The sequence below is a fragment of the Ovis canadensis genome, chromosome 10, assembly GCF_042477335.2.
Source record: "Ovis canadensis isolate MfBH-ARS-UI-01 breed Bighorn chromosome 10, ARS-UI_OviCan_v2, whole genome shotgun sequence".
Classification (NCBI taxonomy): Eukaryota; Metazoa; Chordata; class Mammalia; order Artiodactyla; family Bovidae; genus Ovis; species Ovis canadensis.
In genome coordinates this window covers 64,953,125-64,969,252 of record NC_091254.1, presented here as the reverse complement: position 1 = coordinate 64,969,252, position 16,128 = coordinate 64,953,125, and the positions used below count along the sequence as shown (strand labels likewise).

Sequence of the window (16,128 nt, the reverse complement as noted above, 5' to 3'; positions counted from 1 at the left end):
TCTCAATTTATATAATGGACATATTGTAGGTTCTCATACAGCTTAGTACTATCAGGGAGTACTTGTTGACTGAAAAGATAGATGACCCACTCGCAAATGAAAAGCGAATTATAACAAAGGCATTAGCAGAATCCAGCTTTACTAAAAGATTCTTTGTTCTTTGAAAACTGTTTCTTGTGTTTTCCTTGGTAATTTGGATATAAAGTATGCAATTTGGAAAAGCATGAATATAGTTATTAATCAAAATAACAGCAGTAAAAGGTGACATCTTTAGTTTTTGTTAAATGCAGCAAGAATATATTAGCAGAGACGAAAGGCATAAATGAAAGATATTATTTCTATCTTTTTTACTACTTATAATATTAAACCCATTTGCTTATAATCTGTGTGCTTATGATGTAGAACCTAAATTATTACTTCTTTAATAGAGCTCCAGAAGAATTTTTGTGGTTTTTAATGGTTTAATCATAAGCCTGTCTTTAAAGCTTCATTTAACCTTGAGTTTTTCCAAACCAAAATTAATGTTTTTCTTTCCATAGACTATTTCAAATAGTACAATCCCGGAAAATGCGACAAGCAGTGGAAGGTTCAAACTTGACATTCTGAAAAATAAAGCTAAGAGATCCTTAACTAGCTCCCTGGAAAATATCTTCTCAAGGGTAAGATTAAACTGAGGCTCTTCAAGATATTATGTGTTGTCTAATTACTCTGCTTCATTCTCAACTGGCTTACAGAAGATTTCCTTAAAAAAAAAAAAACTACTAAGATAACTTTAAGTTAGTTAATGCTTATTTAAAATAATCTCTCAAAATAAGTTTTATTCTCAGATCTCGATTTATTCTTGTGCATCTTCTGTCTGAATTTGAACCGCAGTCATTTAGTAGTTGAGATATATGTATAGTAGAGGGGAAATAGAATACTGATGTCCAATCCTGTATGAACTTTTTATCATTTTTACCATTTAGAGTTATAATGGGGGTCTTTCTTTTACTGATTCTTAGGAGCTGAGAGGGAATGCTGAAAACTTTTAAGCATTTCTAGATTCCATATATATGCATTAAACATTATAGTTGTCTTCCTTTTTCTGACCTACTTCACTCTGTATGATAAGCTCTAGGTTCATCCACCTCATTAGAACTGACTCAAATGCATTTCACTTTATAGCTGAGTAATACTCCATTGTGTATATCTACCACAACTTCTTTATCCTTCCTTTTTCGATGGACATTTAGGTTGTTTCTATGGAAAGAAACCATCCCAATATTATAATTATCCTCCACTTAAAAATAAAATGAAAAAAATTTAGCTGTAGTTTAACAGAAATGTGTGTATTCTTAAGTGAATTTATTTATTCTGTTTAAAAATAGCATAGTGATTTCTCTTCCCCTTCATTTTCGTCTTCCTGAACAGTTCACTCCTGAAGCTACTAGACAAGACATAGCAAGGTGTATGTCTTGGGTCTGTAAGGCAGAGGAGACACAGTGGCTCAGGGCAAGGAGACAGCCTGAATGGGTGCTGTGTGTGGTGGTGGGGGTGGGTGGCCCAAAGCAGCGTGCAGAAACCCCAGTGTGATGAGGAGGGTGTCAGCCTGTGGGGGCAAACTGGTTTCTACAAGTGGAGCATGAGCAGGTGAAGAGGGTGCCCTGGAGCAGGATGCCTCAGCACGGGGTGTCAGAGGCAGAGTGGAGGGGAGAAAGCATTCCAGGTACCCAGTACAAGGATGGTGCCTTGTGTGGGGCTGCTGGAGCTGGGTGAGGTGAGGAGAGGGTGAGGTGCCAATTGTGCAGATTGGTTACATACAGGGAACTGACCAAATATGTAAATGTTGAGGGATAGTGGGATTCTGGGAGAAGGGAATTACAAAGTTAAAAGGGGAGAGGGAATTAGAATGAATTCTGCTGCTGTTGAATTCAACTCAGAGGTAGCAGTATGGAATCTTGGTTTTTCTGTTTTGAGCAATAGGATAACGTATACACATATTATACACATACATATAATATGTATGTAATATATGTATTAATATATGTGTTTGTGTGTAAATGTGTGTATATAGTCCACTGATAGGCACTGGGAACAGCTTTTCTATACATGTCAGATAATAAATTAAGCTTGGTTGGGTGACCAGGTTAAAGTCTGTTTGGGTGACCAGATTTTTGATTTAGGACTTGGATTTCGGTTTCTGTACAGAAACAAAGAGGGAACCAGGATCCTGGCAGAAATGGCTAGTTCCAGGACTATATGGAAATTACGAGAGAAGTCCAGAGCACCTTGGCATTCTAGATAATAAAGAAGTTGTCAAAGAGAGATGGCAGGATGTCACAAAGACATAAACACCTTGAAGGATTCCAGTGGTGACATCTGAGACAATTTGAGCGTCACAATAATTGACAGTGACAGACAGTAGCCTGTTGTATAATAGGAAGGTACTAAGGCGCTTAGTCGCCCACTTGTGTCCGACTCTCAGTGACCGCATGGCCTGCAGCCTGCCAGGCTCCTCTGTCCATGGAATTCTCCAGGCGAGAATGCTAGAGTGGGTATCCATTTCCTGTATGAAAGGAAACTGAGTCTATTCAGATGTGAAAAATAAATTGACAATTTGATCATTATGAGGATATTTACTGGATAGAATGAATACCTAGTAATTACAAAGGGGAAAATAGTAACTTTATGGTGAAAAAGGCTGACAGGCATCTTCTTAATCAAATGATAAATTGAACGTCATCAACAATGGACAAAATTAAAATCCTATGCTACAAAGAATACGGAAGCACTTCTGTGGTATTCCCGCCAGAGGGGCAATACTTTAATCATGAGGAAACATCAACAAACCCACTTTGAGATACAGTCTACAAAATAACTACCTGTTATCTTCCAAAGTGTTAAAGGTAGGAAAGTCAACATAGCAGTGCATTGGAACAGTGACTTCTGATGTCTGGTATTCTTATTTTTATTTCTCTGCTAGAACTCAAAATCCTTTATGGGTATTTCTATTAATGATGGAAGTCTTCTAATTTTAACAAAAGCCCTACAGCAGTCATGGTCATCTGACAATGCTGTTATTTTATTAGCAGAAAATAGAACCTAGGAAAAAGCCTCTAGAAGATTAAGCAGAAGTGTGTTAATGTAACTTCTCATAAAACTTCCTTATCTCCTTGTCGTCAACATTTATAAATCAGTTAGGTTCTTTGTTTCTCTCTCAGTCCTTCCCTCTCTCCTTTTCTCCCTCTCTCCCATAGTATTGAGTGAGAATTTTAGTAGACTGATCATTTATGGGGTAGTCAGGGATCTGAATTCAAGATCTTGCCCAAGCGCATTTTGTATTTATGACCTTGGACAAATTATTTACCTTTCTAAACAGTTTTTTCTCCACTTGTGAAATGGGAAAACATTTCCCATCCATTCTGATTAGGGTCCATTGCCGTGAGGATGAAATGTCAGTATGTTAGGAAAATGTCACACTGTGGATATGAGGTGGTACATACAGCAGTGGTAAGCCCTGGAACCTGTCACTGACAAATGACACAAGGATATTATCCTACCGAGTACCTTGGCATTCCGCACAGTACTTACGTGACACACTTTGAAGTGCCCCTCCATAGCCTTGATCAGCTGTAATGAATTTCCAGCAAGGGCACTGCCAGTCTATTCTGGTCAAGGTGGGTACTGTAGCTTTTGTGTCTCAGAGTGCTGCCAAATGCCATAAATTATGTGGCCTAACAAGGTCTTACTTGCAACATATGCAGAAGAATGGACTTCTTGGAAAGGCTGGCAGCTAACTATGTTGTTTCAGAGGTTACACATGGAAAATGGGTTTTGCCTACTTCTAAAACTTGTCAGTTTATTTATTTTTTTTCTCTCTGAGTGATATAGTAGAAAGTTGACCCTCCAGTCATAGTTTGGCTCATAATTGCTGCTATTTTTAAATGTTGGAATATTTCATTTAATGAACTATAGCTGTTTATGAAATAGGATACATTTGCAAAATGCTTTAAAGCTCAGTTCATAAACAATTAAAAAGTGAGTCCAAAGGAAAAGGCTTGACACATCTGTTACTAAATCATAATGTAGTAAAACTGAAAAAGCTATCTGTTCAAAAATGAGAGGATGGAGTCTTACATTCTTGTTGTTTGTTGCTTTTTCTCAAATTGAAGTTTTTCAAAAGAGGAATATTTACTAGTATATTAATTATTATTCCAAAAGAGAACTGTCTATTAATATAAAGTGTGAGTTGGAAAAAAGTCCTTATTTTATGTTTTCTTCAGAGTAATAACCATTGTCTTTATTTGTTAAAATGTGTGAGTTAACAATTGTGGTAGAGTAAATTTTAAAGTAAGTTTATTTTTCTTTGTGTTTAAGAAAAATTTATGGATAAAACACTCCTACAAGTAATATGTGTGGCAGTGTTTTTTTAACGATGGAAATGGTTTGATATCCATCTGAATGCTTTCTCTATTGTGAACAAATAGCCTGTTTGAAATAACGAGGCCGGTTGGCATATAAGTAGCAGCTAAAAAAGTAGCAGAAAGCAACATGGCCCGTTTTCCTTGCCCACAAACTTGAACCCCATAATTTATCAGCCACATTTATAGTTTATCATGTTATAATATAGAACTGAAGAACTGAAAGAGCCTTGATCAAATTCTAGGACATTTACAAAATAACACAGCTAATGTAGGCTAATTGGTTTTATTCGTAATTTTACTTTTCACAAAGCTCTATCTTTAGGAAATAGTATTGAGCTCAAGAGCCTCCCTTTAAAGTTGTCTTCCCTGAATTCAAATTGCTGCTCAGTTTTTTAACTGTGTAAATGTTGGCTACTTCAGCTACCAGAGCTTCAGTCTCTTTATCTATAAAGTTGAGCCAAATTAAGTATCTACTTCATTAGAACTGTTGTGGGGATTAATGAGGTAATGCCTGATAGAATACTTTACATAATACATGGCACATGGTAAGCATTTGGTAATATTAGATGCAGCTATTAGTTTTATGATTGATATAGTTGGTATTGACAGAGCCACCAGAGATAGAAAACTATAATTGATATATATACACACACATATATATGTGATATGTATACACATGAGAATAAGTATTGCTTCTATGAAACAAGAGGGCCACCATAAATACAAGAGTCAGTTAAGAACAGGATAGAACTTTTATAACTTTCTGATAGTGAACATAAAAAGAGAAATTCAATAGAAGGCAATGAAACTAAGTTGAAAAAAAAATCTTGCGGAAAGTAAAGCAAAATGAGAAAGAAATGGAAAATAAGAGAACAATGTAAACAGTTAAAGAATCTGTCTGGAGGTCCAAAAGCCAAGGGGTAGGAGTTCCAGAAAGAAAATACATGCAGAAATTTTCATAGAAATCATTGAAAAAATTTCTCAGAGCTAATGGACATGTTTCAAAATTTAATGAAGTGAGGAAATACACAGTAGAAAGACTGAACAAAGCCATGCCAAGGCAATTCATTGTGAAATTTCATAATGCCCAAGGGTAAACTTAGATTCTCCTCCATAGAAAAATAACAGGGTCATAAGGGTCAGGTCACAATGACATTAGACTTCTGTACTAGAAAACACTTGAGCACTGCTAACATAGCCTGAAGGAACGTTTCCAAGCAGAACTGTATATTCAGCCCAACTATTAGTGTAGTATAAATAAAGAACAAAGGCATTCACAGACATGTGTTTATAAATTAAAAAAAATACTTCCCAGTCTCCCTTTCTCAGAAAGCACCTGGAATCTATGTTCTGCTAAAATGAAGAAGTAAGCTGAAAAAGAGGAAGACATGGCCCAGGGAAACAGAAATTTCAACAGAAGATAGCATCAGAGGAAATTTCTAGGTTGATAGTGAAGGAGAATACTGGAAACATCTATTTGGCAAACCTGAATTTCTACCAGTCCAGACTGGGACAGAAAGACAGAAGTCTCAAAAATGGTTTGCTCAAAGCAAAAGAAAAAATGTAATTGACGCATTATGTGATGGATGCCCATAATGTGGTTGTTGGTGCTATTGCCTCAGTTGTGTCTGAATCTCTGTGACCCTATGGACTATAGCTCTCCAGGCTCCTCTGTCCGTGGGATTCTCCAGGCAAGAATACTAGAGTTGTAACCATTCCTTCCTCCAGGGGATCTTTCCCACTCAGGGATTGAACCCATGTCCTTTGCATCTCCTACACTGGCAGCCGAGTTATTTATGACCAGCACCACCTGGGAAGCCCTGACGGTGATAAATAAGTGATAAACAAATAAATTAGTAGTAACAAATTAGTGATTACTCAGGTAGTTATGGGGCTTCCCTGGTGGCTCAGATAGTAAAGAATCTGCCTGCAATGCAGGAGACCTGGGTTCAGTCCCTGGGTCAGGAAGATCCCCTGGAGAAGGGAATGGCTGCACACTCCAGTATTCTTGCCTGGAGAATTCCATGGACGGAAGAGCCTGGTGGACTACAGTCCATGGCATTGCAAAGAGTCAGACACGACTGAATGACAAACACTTTCACTCGTTTCAGGTGATTTTCTGAAAAACAAATTGTACAAGATGTGAGTTGTATTAATAGTGAAATATATATGTAGCTCAGGTGCAGACAATATTTACAAGGTCTAAAAATCTAAGAACCAAATATTAGTTTAACTGAAACTTGTGATCGAAGTCTACTGGGAAAAGAAGGGAAGAGAGAATTGTGTATGGTGACGGGTAATGAAGGACTGATGTTGAAGCTGAAACTCTAATATTTTGGCCACCTGATGTGAAGAGCTGAATCATTTGAAAAAACCCTGATGCTGGGAAAGATTGAAGGTGGAAGGAGAAGGGGACTACAGAGGATGAGATGGTTAGATGGCATCACTGACTCAATGGACATGAATTTGGGTAAGCTCCGGGAGTTGGCGATGGACAGGGAGGCCTGGCATGCTGCGGTTCATGCGGTTGCAAAGAGTTGGACATGACTGAGCAACTGAACTGACTGACTGAATGAAGTTAGAATTCTAAAGTCTCATCTTCCAGAGTAGGAGGTCAATAAATAGTGCCTGAAGCTCCAATACTTTGGCCGCCTGATGGGAACAGCTAACTCATTGGAAAAAACCCTGATGCTGTGAAAGATTGAAGACAGGAGGAGAAGGGGACGACAGAGGATGAGATGGTTGGAAGGCACCACCAATTCAGTGGTGAGGGACAGGGAAGCCTAGCGTGCTTGGGGGTTGCAAGTCCATGGGGTTGCAAAGAATTGGACACAACTTGATGACCGAACAACAAAAGCATTAAAATGAACAACAGAAGCATTAACATAAATTTAATTTCAAGTGCTTACTTTTGAAGAATGGGATTCACTGTGTGAGAGACGGATCTGGTGATTGTCGTTTATCATTACAAGTTTTATAGTACAGTTTGACTTTTTTTTGGCCATGCTGGGTCTTCGTTGAAGCACATGAGGGCTTCTACAATTGTGGCACGTGGGTTTAGATGCCCCTTGGCATTGTGTATCTTAGTTCCCCAACTGGGTATCCAACTTGTGTCCCTGGCATTGGAAGGTGAATTCTTAACCATTAGACCACCAGGGAAGTCCCTAGTTTGACTTTTGAAACTTTGTGCAGGCATTACTTTGATTAAAAATTAAAGTGAAGCTTAATGCCTTTTCCCTCCCCACCAAATGAAACCCAAGAATGTTTGGAGACACTCTTTAGTGTTGTAGAGCGCTATAAAAATACTGGGTGTTTTTTCATTGTGCAGAGTTACTGTCACACTGACTTGATGTATTTCTAGTTACTCTTTTCAGAACTTTCCCAAGTTATGTAGAACTTCTTAGTCTGTTATTTTGTCTCCTAAGACCTTCTATGTGATGTGGTTCCCAACCAGCCTTTCCATCTTCTTTTCTTCAATACTTGGCTTCAGTTTCTTCCTCCGTAAAGTGGGGGAAATAGATGAGATGATCTTTTTGGTTCTTTTCTTAGATCATCTGTGAAATCCATATGAAGGAACTGTGTAAAAAGAAAGTAAAGAACCAATTCACCAATACCGAAGCAGACTTTTATCTAGTCTTCTGGAGAGAAGTGCTTTCCTGAAGTAGTTTTGTTTTATGGAGTAATGAATGAAAATAAATCCATACATTTTAGGATGCATTTTCTTTTTTTAACCTGTGCTTATTATCATCCTATAATGTAAGTTATGATCTAGCTTATAGGAAGCTGTATGTAATAAGCCATTTTCTTTATAACTGTTGTGGTTTGTTGTGCTTTACTTTCCATGTGTGTTTACCTGTATGTGACGTCACGTTCATGGAACTCTCTCATCATATATGTGAATAATGTTTAACCTTGTAACCAAAGTCACTTCAGTAGCTTGGTCTGAGTATTTGGTTATCTGATGGCTGATTTAGAAATAATGGAAATAGATGGTGAACAGTTCTATTTACCATGCTGGAACGGCTGTTAATCAGTTCAGTTCAGTTCAGCTCAGTTGCTCAGTCATGTCCAACTCTCTTGCGACCCCATGGATTGCAGCACGCCAGTCTTTCCTGTCCATCACCAGCTCCCAGAGCTTACTAAACTCATGTCCATCAAGTCAGTGATGCCATCCAACCATCTCATCCTCCGTTGTCCCCTTCTCTTCCCACCTTCAATCTTTCCCAGCATCAGGGTCTTTGCCAGTGAGTCAGTGCTTTGCATCAAGTGGCCAAAGTATTGGAGTTTCAGCTTCAGCATCAGTCCTTCTAATGAACACCCAGGATTGATCTCCTTTAGGATTGACTGGTTGGATCTCCTTGTAGTCCAAGGGATTCTCAAAAGTTTTCTCCAGTACCACAGTTCAAAAGCATAAATTCTTCAGCGCTCAGCATTCTTTATAGTCCAACTCTCACATCCATATGACTACTGGAAAAACCAAAGTTTTGACTAGATGGACCTTTGTTGGCAAAGTAATATCTCTGCTTTTTAATATGCTGTCTAGATTGGTCATAACTTTTCTTCCAAGGAGTAAGCGTCTTTTAATTTCCTGGCTGTAGTCACCATCTGCAGTGATTTTGGAGCCCCCCAAAATAAAGTCTCTCATTGTTTCCATTGTTTCCCCATCTATTTGCCATGAAGTGATGGGACCAGATGCCATGATCTTAGTTGTCTGAATGTTGAGCTTTAAGCTAACTTATTCACTCTCCTTTTTTCACTTTCCTCAAGAGGCTCTTTAGTTCTTCCTTGCTTTCTGCCATAAGGGTGGTGTCATCTGCATATCTGAGGTTATTGATATTTCTCCCAGCAATCTTGATTCCAGCTTGTGCTTCATCCAGTCCAGCATTTTTCATGATATACTCTGTATGTAAGATAAATAAGAAAGGTGACAGTATACAGCCTTGTTGAACTCCTTTCCCAATTTGGAACCAGTCTGTTGTTCCATGTCCAGTTCTAACTATTGCTTCTTGACCTGCATACAGATTTCTCAAGAGGCAGGTCAGGTGGTCTGGTATTCCCATCTCTTTTAAGAATTTTCTACAGTTTGTTGTGATCCACACAGTCAAAGGCTTTGGCATAGTCAATAAAGAAGAAGTAGATGTTTTTCTGGAACTCTCTTACTTTTTCAATGATCCAGCGGATATTGGCAATTTGCTTACTGGTTCCTCTGCCTTTTCTAAATCCAGCTTGAACATCTGGAAGTTCATGGTTCACATACTGTTGAAGCCTGGCTTGGAGAATTTTGAGTATTACTTTGTTAGCGTGTGAGATGCGTGAAATTGTGCAGTAGTTTGAGCATTCTTTGGCATTGCCTTTCTTTGGGATTGAAACGAAAACTGCCCTTTTCCAGTCCTGTGGCCACTGCTGAGTTTTCCAAATTTGCTGGGATATTGAGTGCAGCACTTTCACAGCATCATCTTTTCGAATTTGAAATAGCTCCACTGGAATTCCATCACCTCCACTAGCTTTGTTGATAGTGATGCTTCCACTATCCACTTGACCTCTCATTCCAGGATGTCTGGCTCTAGGTGAGTGATCACACCATCGTGATTATCTGGGTCATGAAGATCTTGTCTATAGTTCTTCTGTGTATTCTTGCCACCTCTTCTTAATATCTTCTGCTTCTGTTAGGTCCATATCATTTCTGTCCTTTATTGGGCCCATTTTTGCATGAAATGTTCCCCTGGTATCTCTAATTTTCTTGAAGAGATCTCTGGTCTTTTTCATTCTATTGTTTTCCACTGTTTCTTTGCATTGATCACTGAGGAAGGCTTTCTTATCTCTCCTTGCTATTCTTTGGAACTCTGAATTCAAATGAGTATTTTTTTCCTTTTCTCCTTTGCCTTTCACTTCTCTTCTTTTCTCAGCTATTTGTAAGTCTTCCTTAGATAACCATTTTGCCTTTTTGCATTTCTTTTTCTTGGGGATGGTCTTGATCCCTGCCTCCTGCACAGTGTCAGGAACCTCCGTCCATAGTTCTTCAGGCACTCTATCAGATCTAATCCCTTGAATCTATCTGTCACTTCCACTGTATAATCATAAGGGATTTGATTCAGATCATACCTGAAGGTCTAGTGGTTTTCCCTACTGTCTTCAATTTTAGTCTGAATTTGGCAATAAGGAGTTCATGATCTGAGCCACAGTCAGCTCCCAGTTTTGTTTCTGCTGACTGTATAGAGCTTCTCCATCTTTGGCTGCGAAGAATATAATTAATCTGATTTCAGTATTGACCATCTGGTGATGTCCACGTGTAGTCTTCTCTTGTGTTGTTGGAAGAGGGTGTTTGCTATGGGCAGTGCTGCCAACAAATTTGAGTGAACCCCAAAGGATGGATTTCATACTAACACAAATTGACAGCTGCCTTTTATAATTTTAAAGTAAAAATTCAAACCATGTGAATGATTTAATTTTACTCTTCACACAGGGAGCTAACAGAATGAGAGGTCGGCTTGGAAGTGTGGACAGCTTTGAACGATCTAACAGTGTTGCTTCAGAGAAGGTACGCAAGTGGAGCTCTCCTTTTTTCTGCTGTTTTAACTTGGCAAAAACAAACACTAATATGGTATTATGCTTGCTTAGTTATTTTATTATGAGTCCTTTATGACTTCTAAAAAATAACTCATGAGCTTTTATTATTTCAAAGAAGATTCTGTATATTAGCTCCTTTCTCTACAACTTGAGATTTGTGAGTTAAGTTTTATTTGGGGCAAAATGAGAACTGTAGCCTGGGAGGCAGTATCTCAGATAGCTCTGAGAGACTGCTCCAAAGCAGCAGTGGGGAAAGTCAATATAAGGTTTTGGTGAAGGGGGAGTTCAATACCATAAGCACTCATTTTACAAAAGGGTTTTTGTTAGTCAGGAGGATCTGATGTCACCATGAAGGGATTTAGTGCTTCTCTAGATATGAGGAGATGCAAGGATTGAGATAATAAAATCTGTTCTAAAAACATCCCACTATCTAAAGACCTCTCCCACCAGATTCCCTGGAGCACAGAGTACCTTATTCCACCCTGGACTCCCTCAGGGGCTGTTGAAGGTCAATAGCTATAGCAGCATGGGGTTCAATCTCCATCTGTTCTCCCCTTCTCCTCCTGCCCCCAATCCCTCCCAGCATGAGGGTCTTTTCCAATGAGTCAGCTCTTCGCATGAGGTGGCCAAAGTATTGGAGTTTCAGCTTTAGCAGTGAATGAACACTGTTTCTAATGAACACCCAGGACTGATCTCCTTTAGGATGGACTGGTTGGATCTCCTTGCAGTCCAAGGGACTCTCAAGAGTCTTCTCCAGCACCACAGTACAAAAGCATCAATTCTTCGGCTCTCAGCTTTCTTCACAGTCCAATTCTCACATCCATACATGACCACTGGAAAAACCATAGCCTTGACTAGACAGACCTTTGTTGGCAAAGTAATGTCTCTGCTTTTGAATATGCTATCTAGGTTGGTCATAACTTTCCTTCCAAGGAGTAAGCATCTTTTAATTTCATGGCTGCAATCACCATCTGCAGTGATGTTAAGGCTTAGATATGGTCAATTACATCCTCCAACTCCATTGAAGGCACATGCACGCACACACACACACACACAAAAGCTGCTAAATGGTCATACTAGTAGAATACAGATCTTTGACCCACTGGGGTCATACCAGTGATAGGTTGGTTGGGGTTACCTCCAATTTATTAACATGTATGATGTTAAATTCATGGGAATCCCAGGTTAAAGCTTTGTATCCATCCCTGTAGATATCAAGGCCATGAATTAGTACCACAAATCCACTGAGTTCCATACCAATCACTCTCTCTAAGGGTAATAACAGGCATAGTTCATAAAGTACCCAGCCTTGTCTCATAATTACTAGACTGATCATTTTTAGTATGATTTAACCATTCCCAACATAGAGGAGCCTTTAAACTTACATGACCATAGTCTGGTGTTAATCATGAATTTAAGGTCATACATCTGAGATGCTGCCTCCTGGGCTGCAGTCCTCATTTTGCCCCAAATAAAACTTAATTCACAACTCTCAAGTCTACATCTTTTTTTAGTCGGCATTTCTATCTGTTCCACTGAAGCTTTCTCTTGGTGGGACAGAACACATTATTGGCTGACTAACTCTGTTCTCTCAGGCTTTTGACTGTTTGGAGATAGTATATTTTGGGGAACAGTATTGAACAACTATTGATCCAAAGCCCTAGAAAAAGGAACCATATAATTGCTGTACTTATAGGGCAATCTTTTTAACCTTTGTTCTCTCCTCATATTACTTCCCCCTCCTCTATGTTTAACCCTTTTAACTGCAACATTAGGCTCTTCTTTATCTCATAGACAATTCTGACTAGGTTTGGTTTCCTGTTTCCTGTAACATGTAACCTGAGGCAGATGCAACCTATTTGTTTTTAATGGAAAAATACTAAAATATTTTCACTAAACTTTTTGTCGGTAGAATTGAGGACAGTTATGAGTCCATGAGCCCTAACCCGTGTTTATCAAGCTACAGATTTCTACAGCGGAGCCTGTTCTGGAGAGTATAAACAGCATACTTGTCTAAATTGAAAGATTTATGTTGCCGACCCATGCAGTATGAGAGGCATTCCGGCAGAGCTCACTTTTCATTCATTTCCTGTTTTTCATATCTTTAAAAATTTTTTTACCTCAGGGACCACGTAGTTAGAAACATCCACTTTGAGGAAAGATACTTAACAGGCTTTATTTTATTTTCCTGACGTCTTTGCCATGAGACTTGGACACTTAAGCGTTGTTATATTGTTTGACAGTACAGGAAGTGTGCAACAGAGATGTCACGGAAATCAGTAGATATGTTAATACAGACTCCACCCTCTTTTGGTCAGGATCTCTTTTCATCTTTCTGGTAACAAGGAGTACAGTAGCTTTGTAGCATTTTACCAGAAGGGGTGACAGGAAAGAATACCTTTTCTTATCATCCCTTTCACTTTCTGGCCTATCTTTAAGGATGCTGTCTTACAGCTGCTTATCAGAAGAAATGGGCTGTGGTGATAGTGATTAGGCTTCAGCATGGATTGAGTAAAAAAAAACAAAACAAAACACAACAGTTTGTCATGACTCAGGAGGCAGAAGAGACACTCTGTCCCTTTTGAGCTGTGTCTGAACAGGTCTGCCATGATCCATGTAGGAAAGAAACGCCTGACTTTTTGCATTTCAGGACTACTCTCCAGGAGACTCTCCGCCAGGGACCCCGCCAGCTTCCCCCCTGTCCTCAGCTTGGCAGACGTTCCCTGAAGAGGATTCTGACTCCCCGCAGTTTCGAAGACGGGCCCACACATTCAGCCACCCACCTTCAAGCACGAAGAGGAAGCTGAATTTGCAGGATGGGAAGGCCCATGGGGTTCGCTCCCCTCTTCTGAGGCAGAGCTCCAGCGAACAGTGCAGGTGAGTCCAAACCTCTCTCCAGAAACTGAAACCAGATTCTCCTGTCCCTGTGTTCTGACCACTGTGGAGTCAAGAGTTTTTGTGACTTCCTGCTGTAGCCAGTGTTTAGTTTTCAGGGAGACCAGAAAAGTGAATTAAATGATCAAAACCTTTGTCCCTAAGGGAAGCAGGCAAGCTTTAAGGCATCCCCAAAAATCAGGGTTCAAATATTTTGGATGCAAGTATTTTTTTTCCTAGAAAAAAATGCAGAAAACAAGATATCATGCCATTGTTTTATCTGAAAAACCTGCTGACAATACATGTTCCTCAGTGTCTCCTATGAAGGCATTCATGAAGCAGCAAATTGGAAAATAACATAGCTGAGCTTCCTGTAAGCTTACAATGAAAAACACAAAGAGTCACTCATATTACCTTTATGCATGGGGTAAAATTTGGCTGTTATTTAATTTCATAAAAATTATCACCAAATGTGAAAATTGTTAAAAGTTTTATCTAGAATAAAATGATGTTTATAAAGAAGAATGCATATACCATAATTGACATGAGCATCCATTAGAAATTAACTCACATGATATTTAGGAAATACTTTAACAAAATAATTTAGCATTTGATAAGAGATAATAAAATTTGCAATTGTAGAATGATTATACTTCTTATTGTACAGTACAAATCAGAATTTATATCCAAGGACTAATTTTGTTTCTCTTCTTTACCTATGAGTTTGGTTTAGGAAATAGTTTGATGGGAATTCCAGTCAGAGGGAAAAAAATAAAATCAGAACTCTAAAAAAGAAGATTAATTTTTAAATTAGTTGCTATTTACCAGCATTTCTTTTAAAAATATAATTGAATTCTCATTGTTTTAATAATTTCATATTATAAACAAGGAATTTAAGATATATAAAAATAGTAGAACTAATTATCCTCAGATTTTTCTTTTATGAAAAAGAACTAAGTATTCATGTATATAGCAAGCATTTTTTATGATCATTTATATTTAACCAAGGCATTAAATATCTTTTTCGAGGAAAAGTTATTTTCAAGAATTTAAAATATTAAAGGATAAATGATGTCTATATTTTCTTATGTTTTCCACATTTTGTAATGTATATACTCAAAGAATTTCTGTCAATATGAGAAGATGCTATTTATATCATGGTAAACATTTGCTATGAAAAGAATCTTCCGGAAAAAAATCTTTGTAGGTGACTTAAGGATTCAGATAAAACCATGGCTGCACAATTCTACAGGCTGCAAGAAAGAACATGGTCATTAACATTCATTAAGCCAACGATATTATGATGACTCCCAACAACCAAACATGTTGATCTTAAATTTTTAGAAGCGTTTATATCTTTAAAATAATTAAGTCTTTGAACTACTGATAATCAGTTTTTCCTTCTGGAGCTTGTTTCCTGTAATTATTTGTGCCTTCCTACTTTTTCCCCTTGAAGGATATTTTGCAAGTCAAAATAAACACTTTTTGTCCTAAAATTGTTAAGAGCATGTTAGAGACAAACACATATGCTGAGAAACACTGCATAGATGAGGAATTCAGTTTGTGAAACAATGAACCAGGTCATCATCATCTAATAGAGAACTGCATGCATATAAATTTTTTCCATATAAATTCAGCCTTGATGACAGTGATAGCAAGAACCTGTGTATGTGCTATTTCATAGTGAATGAAGATTGTTCCAGAATATAACTTAAGACGAATTTGCTGTATTTTCTGTACTCAGCATCCTTCCACCAGCTCGGCGCATGCACAAGGAGTGTAATTCTTCCTCCAGTCTTCCAAGTCTTCACATTTCCTTCTCTGCCCCTTCCTTCACTGCCCCCTCTTTCCTGAAAAGCTTTTACCAGAATTCAGGTAGACTATCCCCACAGTATGAGAATGAAATCAGGTGAGATCAGTGTCCTCTGTTTGCAAAGCAACCTTTCTGCAGTGATATACTGATATGTTACTAAAAAGTGGTGAATTGATTTGAGTGACATGAATGCATCTGTGTGTTGTGCCTGTTCTAACCAGTTTCTAATATATTGGTTCCAGTTCCAATTAATTTGAAGAAAACCTTTACAAACAAGTATTTTAAAGCTTTTAGATGACATGATTATCTTACTTTGTGGACTATATTTTTGTACTCTTTGTGTGTTTCTTTGCCTTGGGCCCCAGAGTCTGAGCTTTATTTTGTTTGGGGCAAGACCTATGCAAATATATACTAAGCAAACCTCCCCAGTCATGTCTCTCTCTTTTTTTATTTTTAGCTTCTCTGGACATA

General features: G+C 38.3%; 1 protein-coding gene across 12 annotated transcripts in view; it reads left to right on the top strand.

Annotated features, from left to right (window-relative positions):
- The window catches only part of TBC1D4 (TBC1 domain family member 4), a 221,185-nt gene that overhangs the window by 156,149 nt on the left and 48,908 nt on the right, over positions 1-16,128 (top strand). For 6 of the 12 annotated variants that reach the window (XM_069601756.1, XM_069601759.1, XM_069601768.1 and 3 more), the window contains 4 exons: positions 540-659; positions 10,867-10,941; positions 13,621-13,847; positions 15,589-15,753. In XM_069601756.1, the coding sequence (XP_069457857.1) occupies positions 540-659; positions 10,867-10,941; positions 13,621-13,847; positions 15,589-15,753 (587 nt within the window). The remainder of the gene's footprint in view (positions 1-539; positions 660-10,866; positions 10,942-13,620; positions 13,848-15,588; positions 15,754-16,128) is intronic. The other 6 variants (XM_069601757.1, XM_069601760.1, XM_069601766.1 and 3 more) reach the window with 1 other exon arrangement.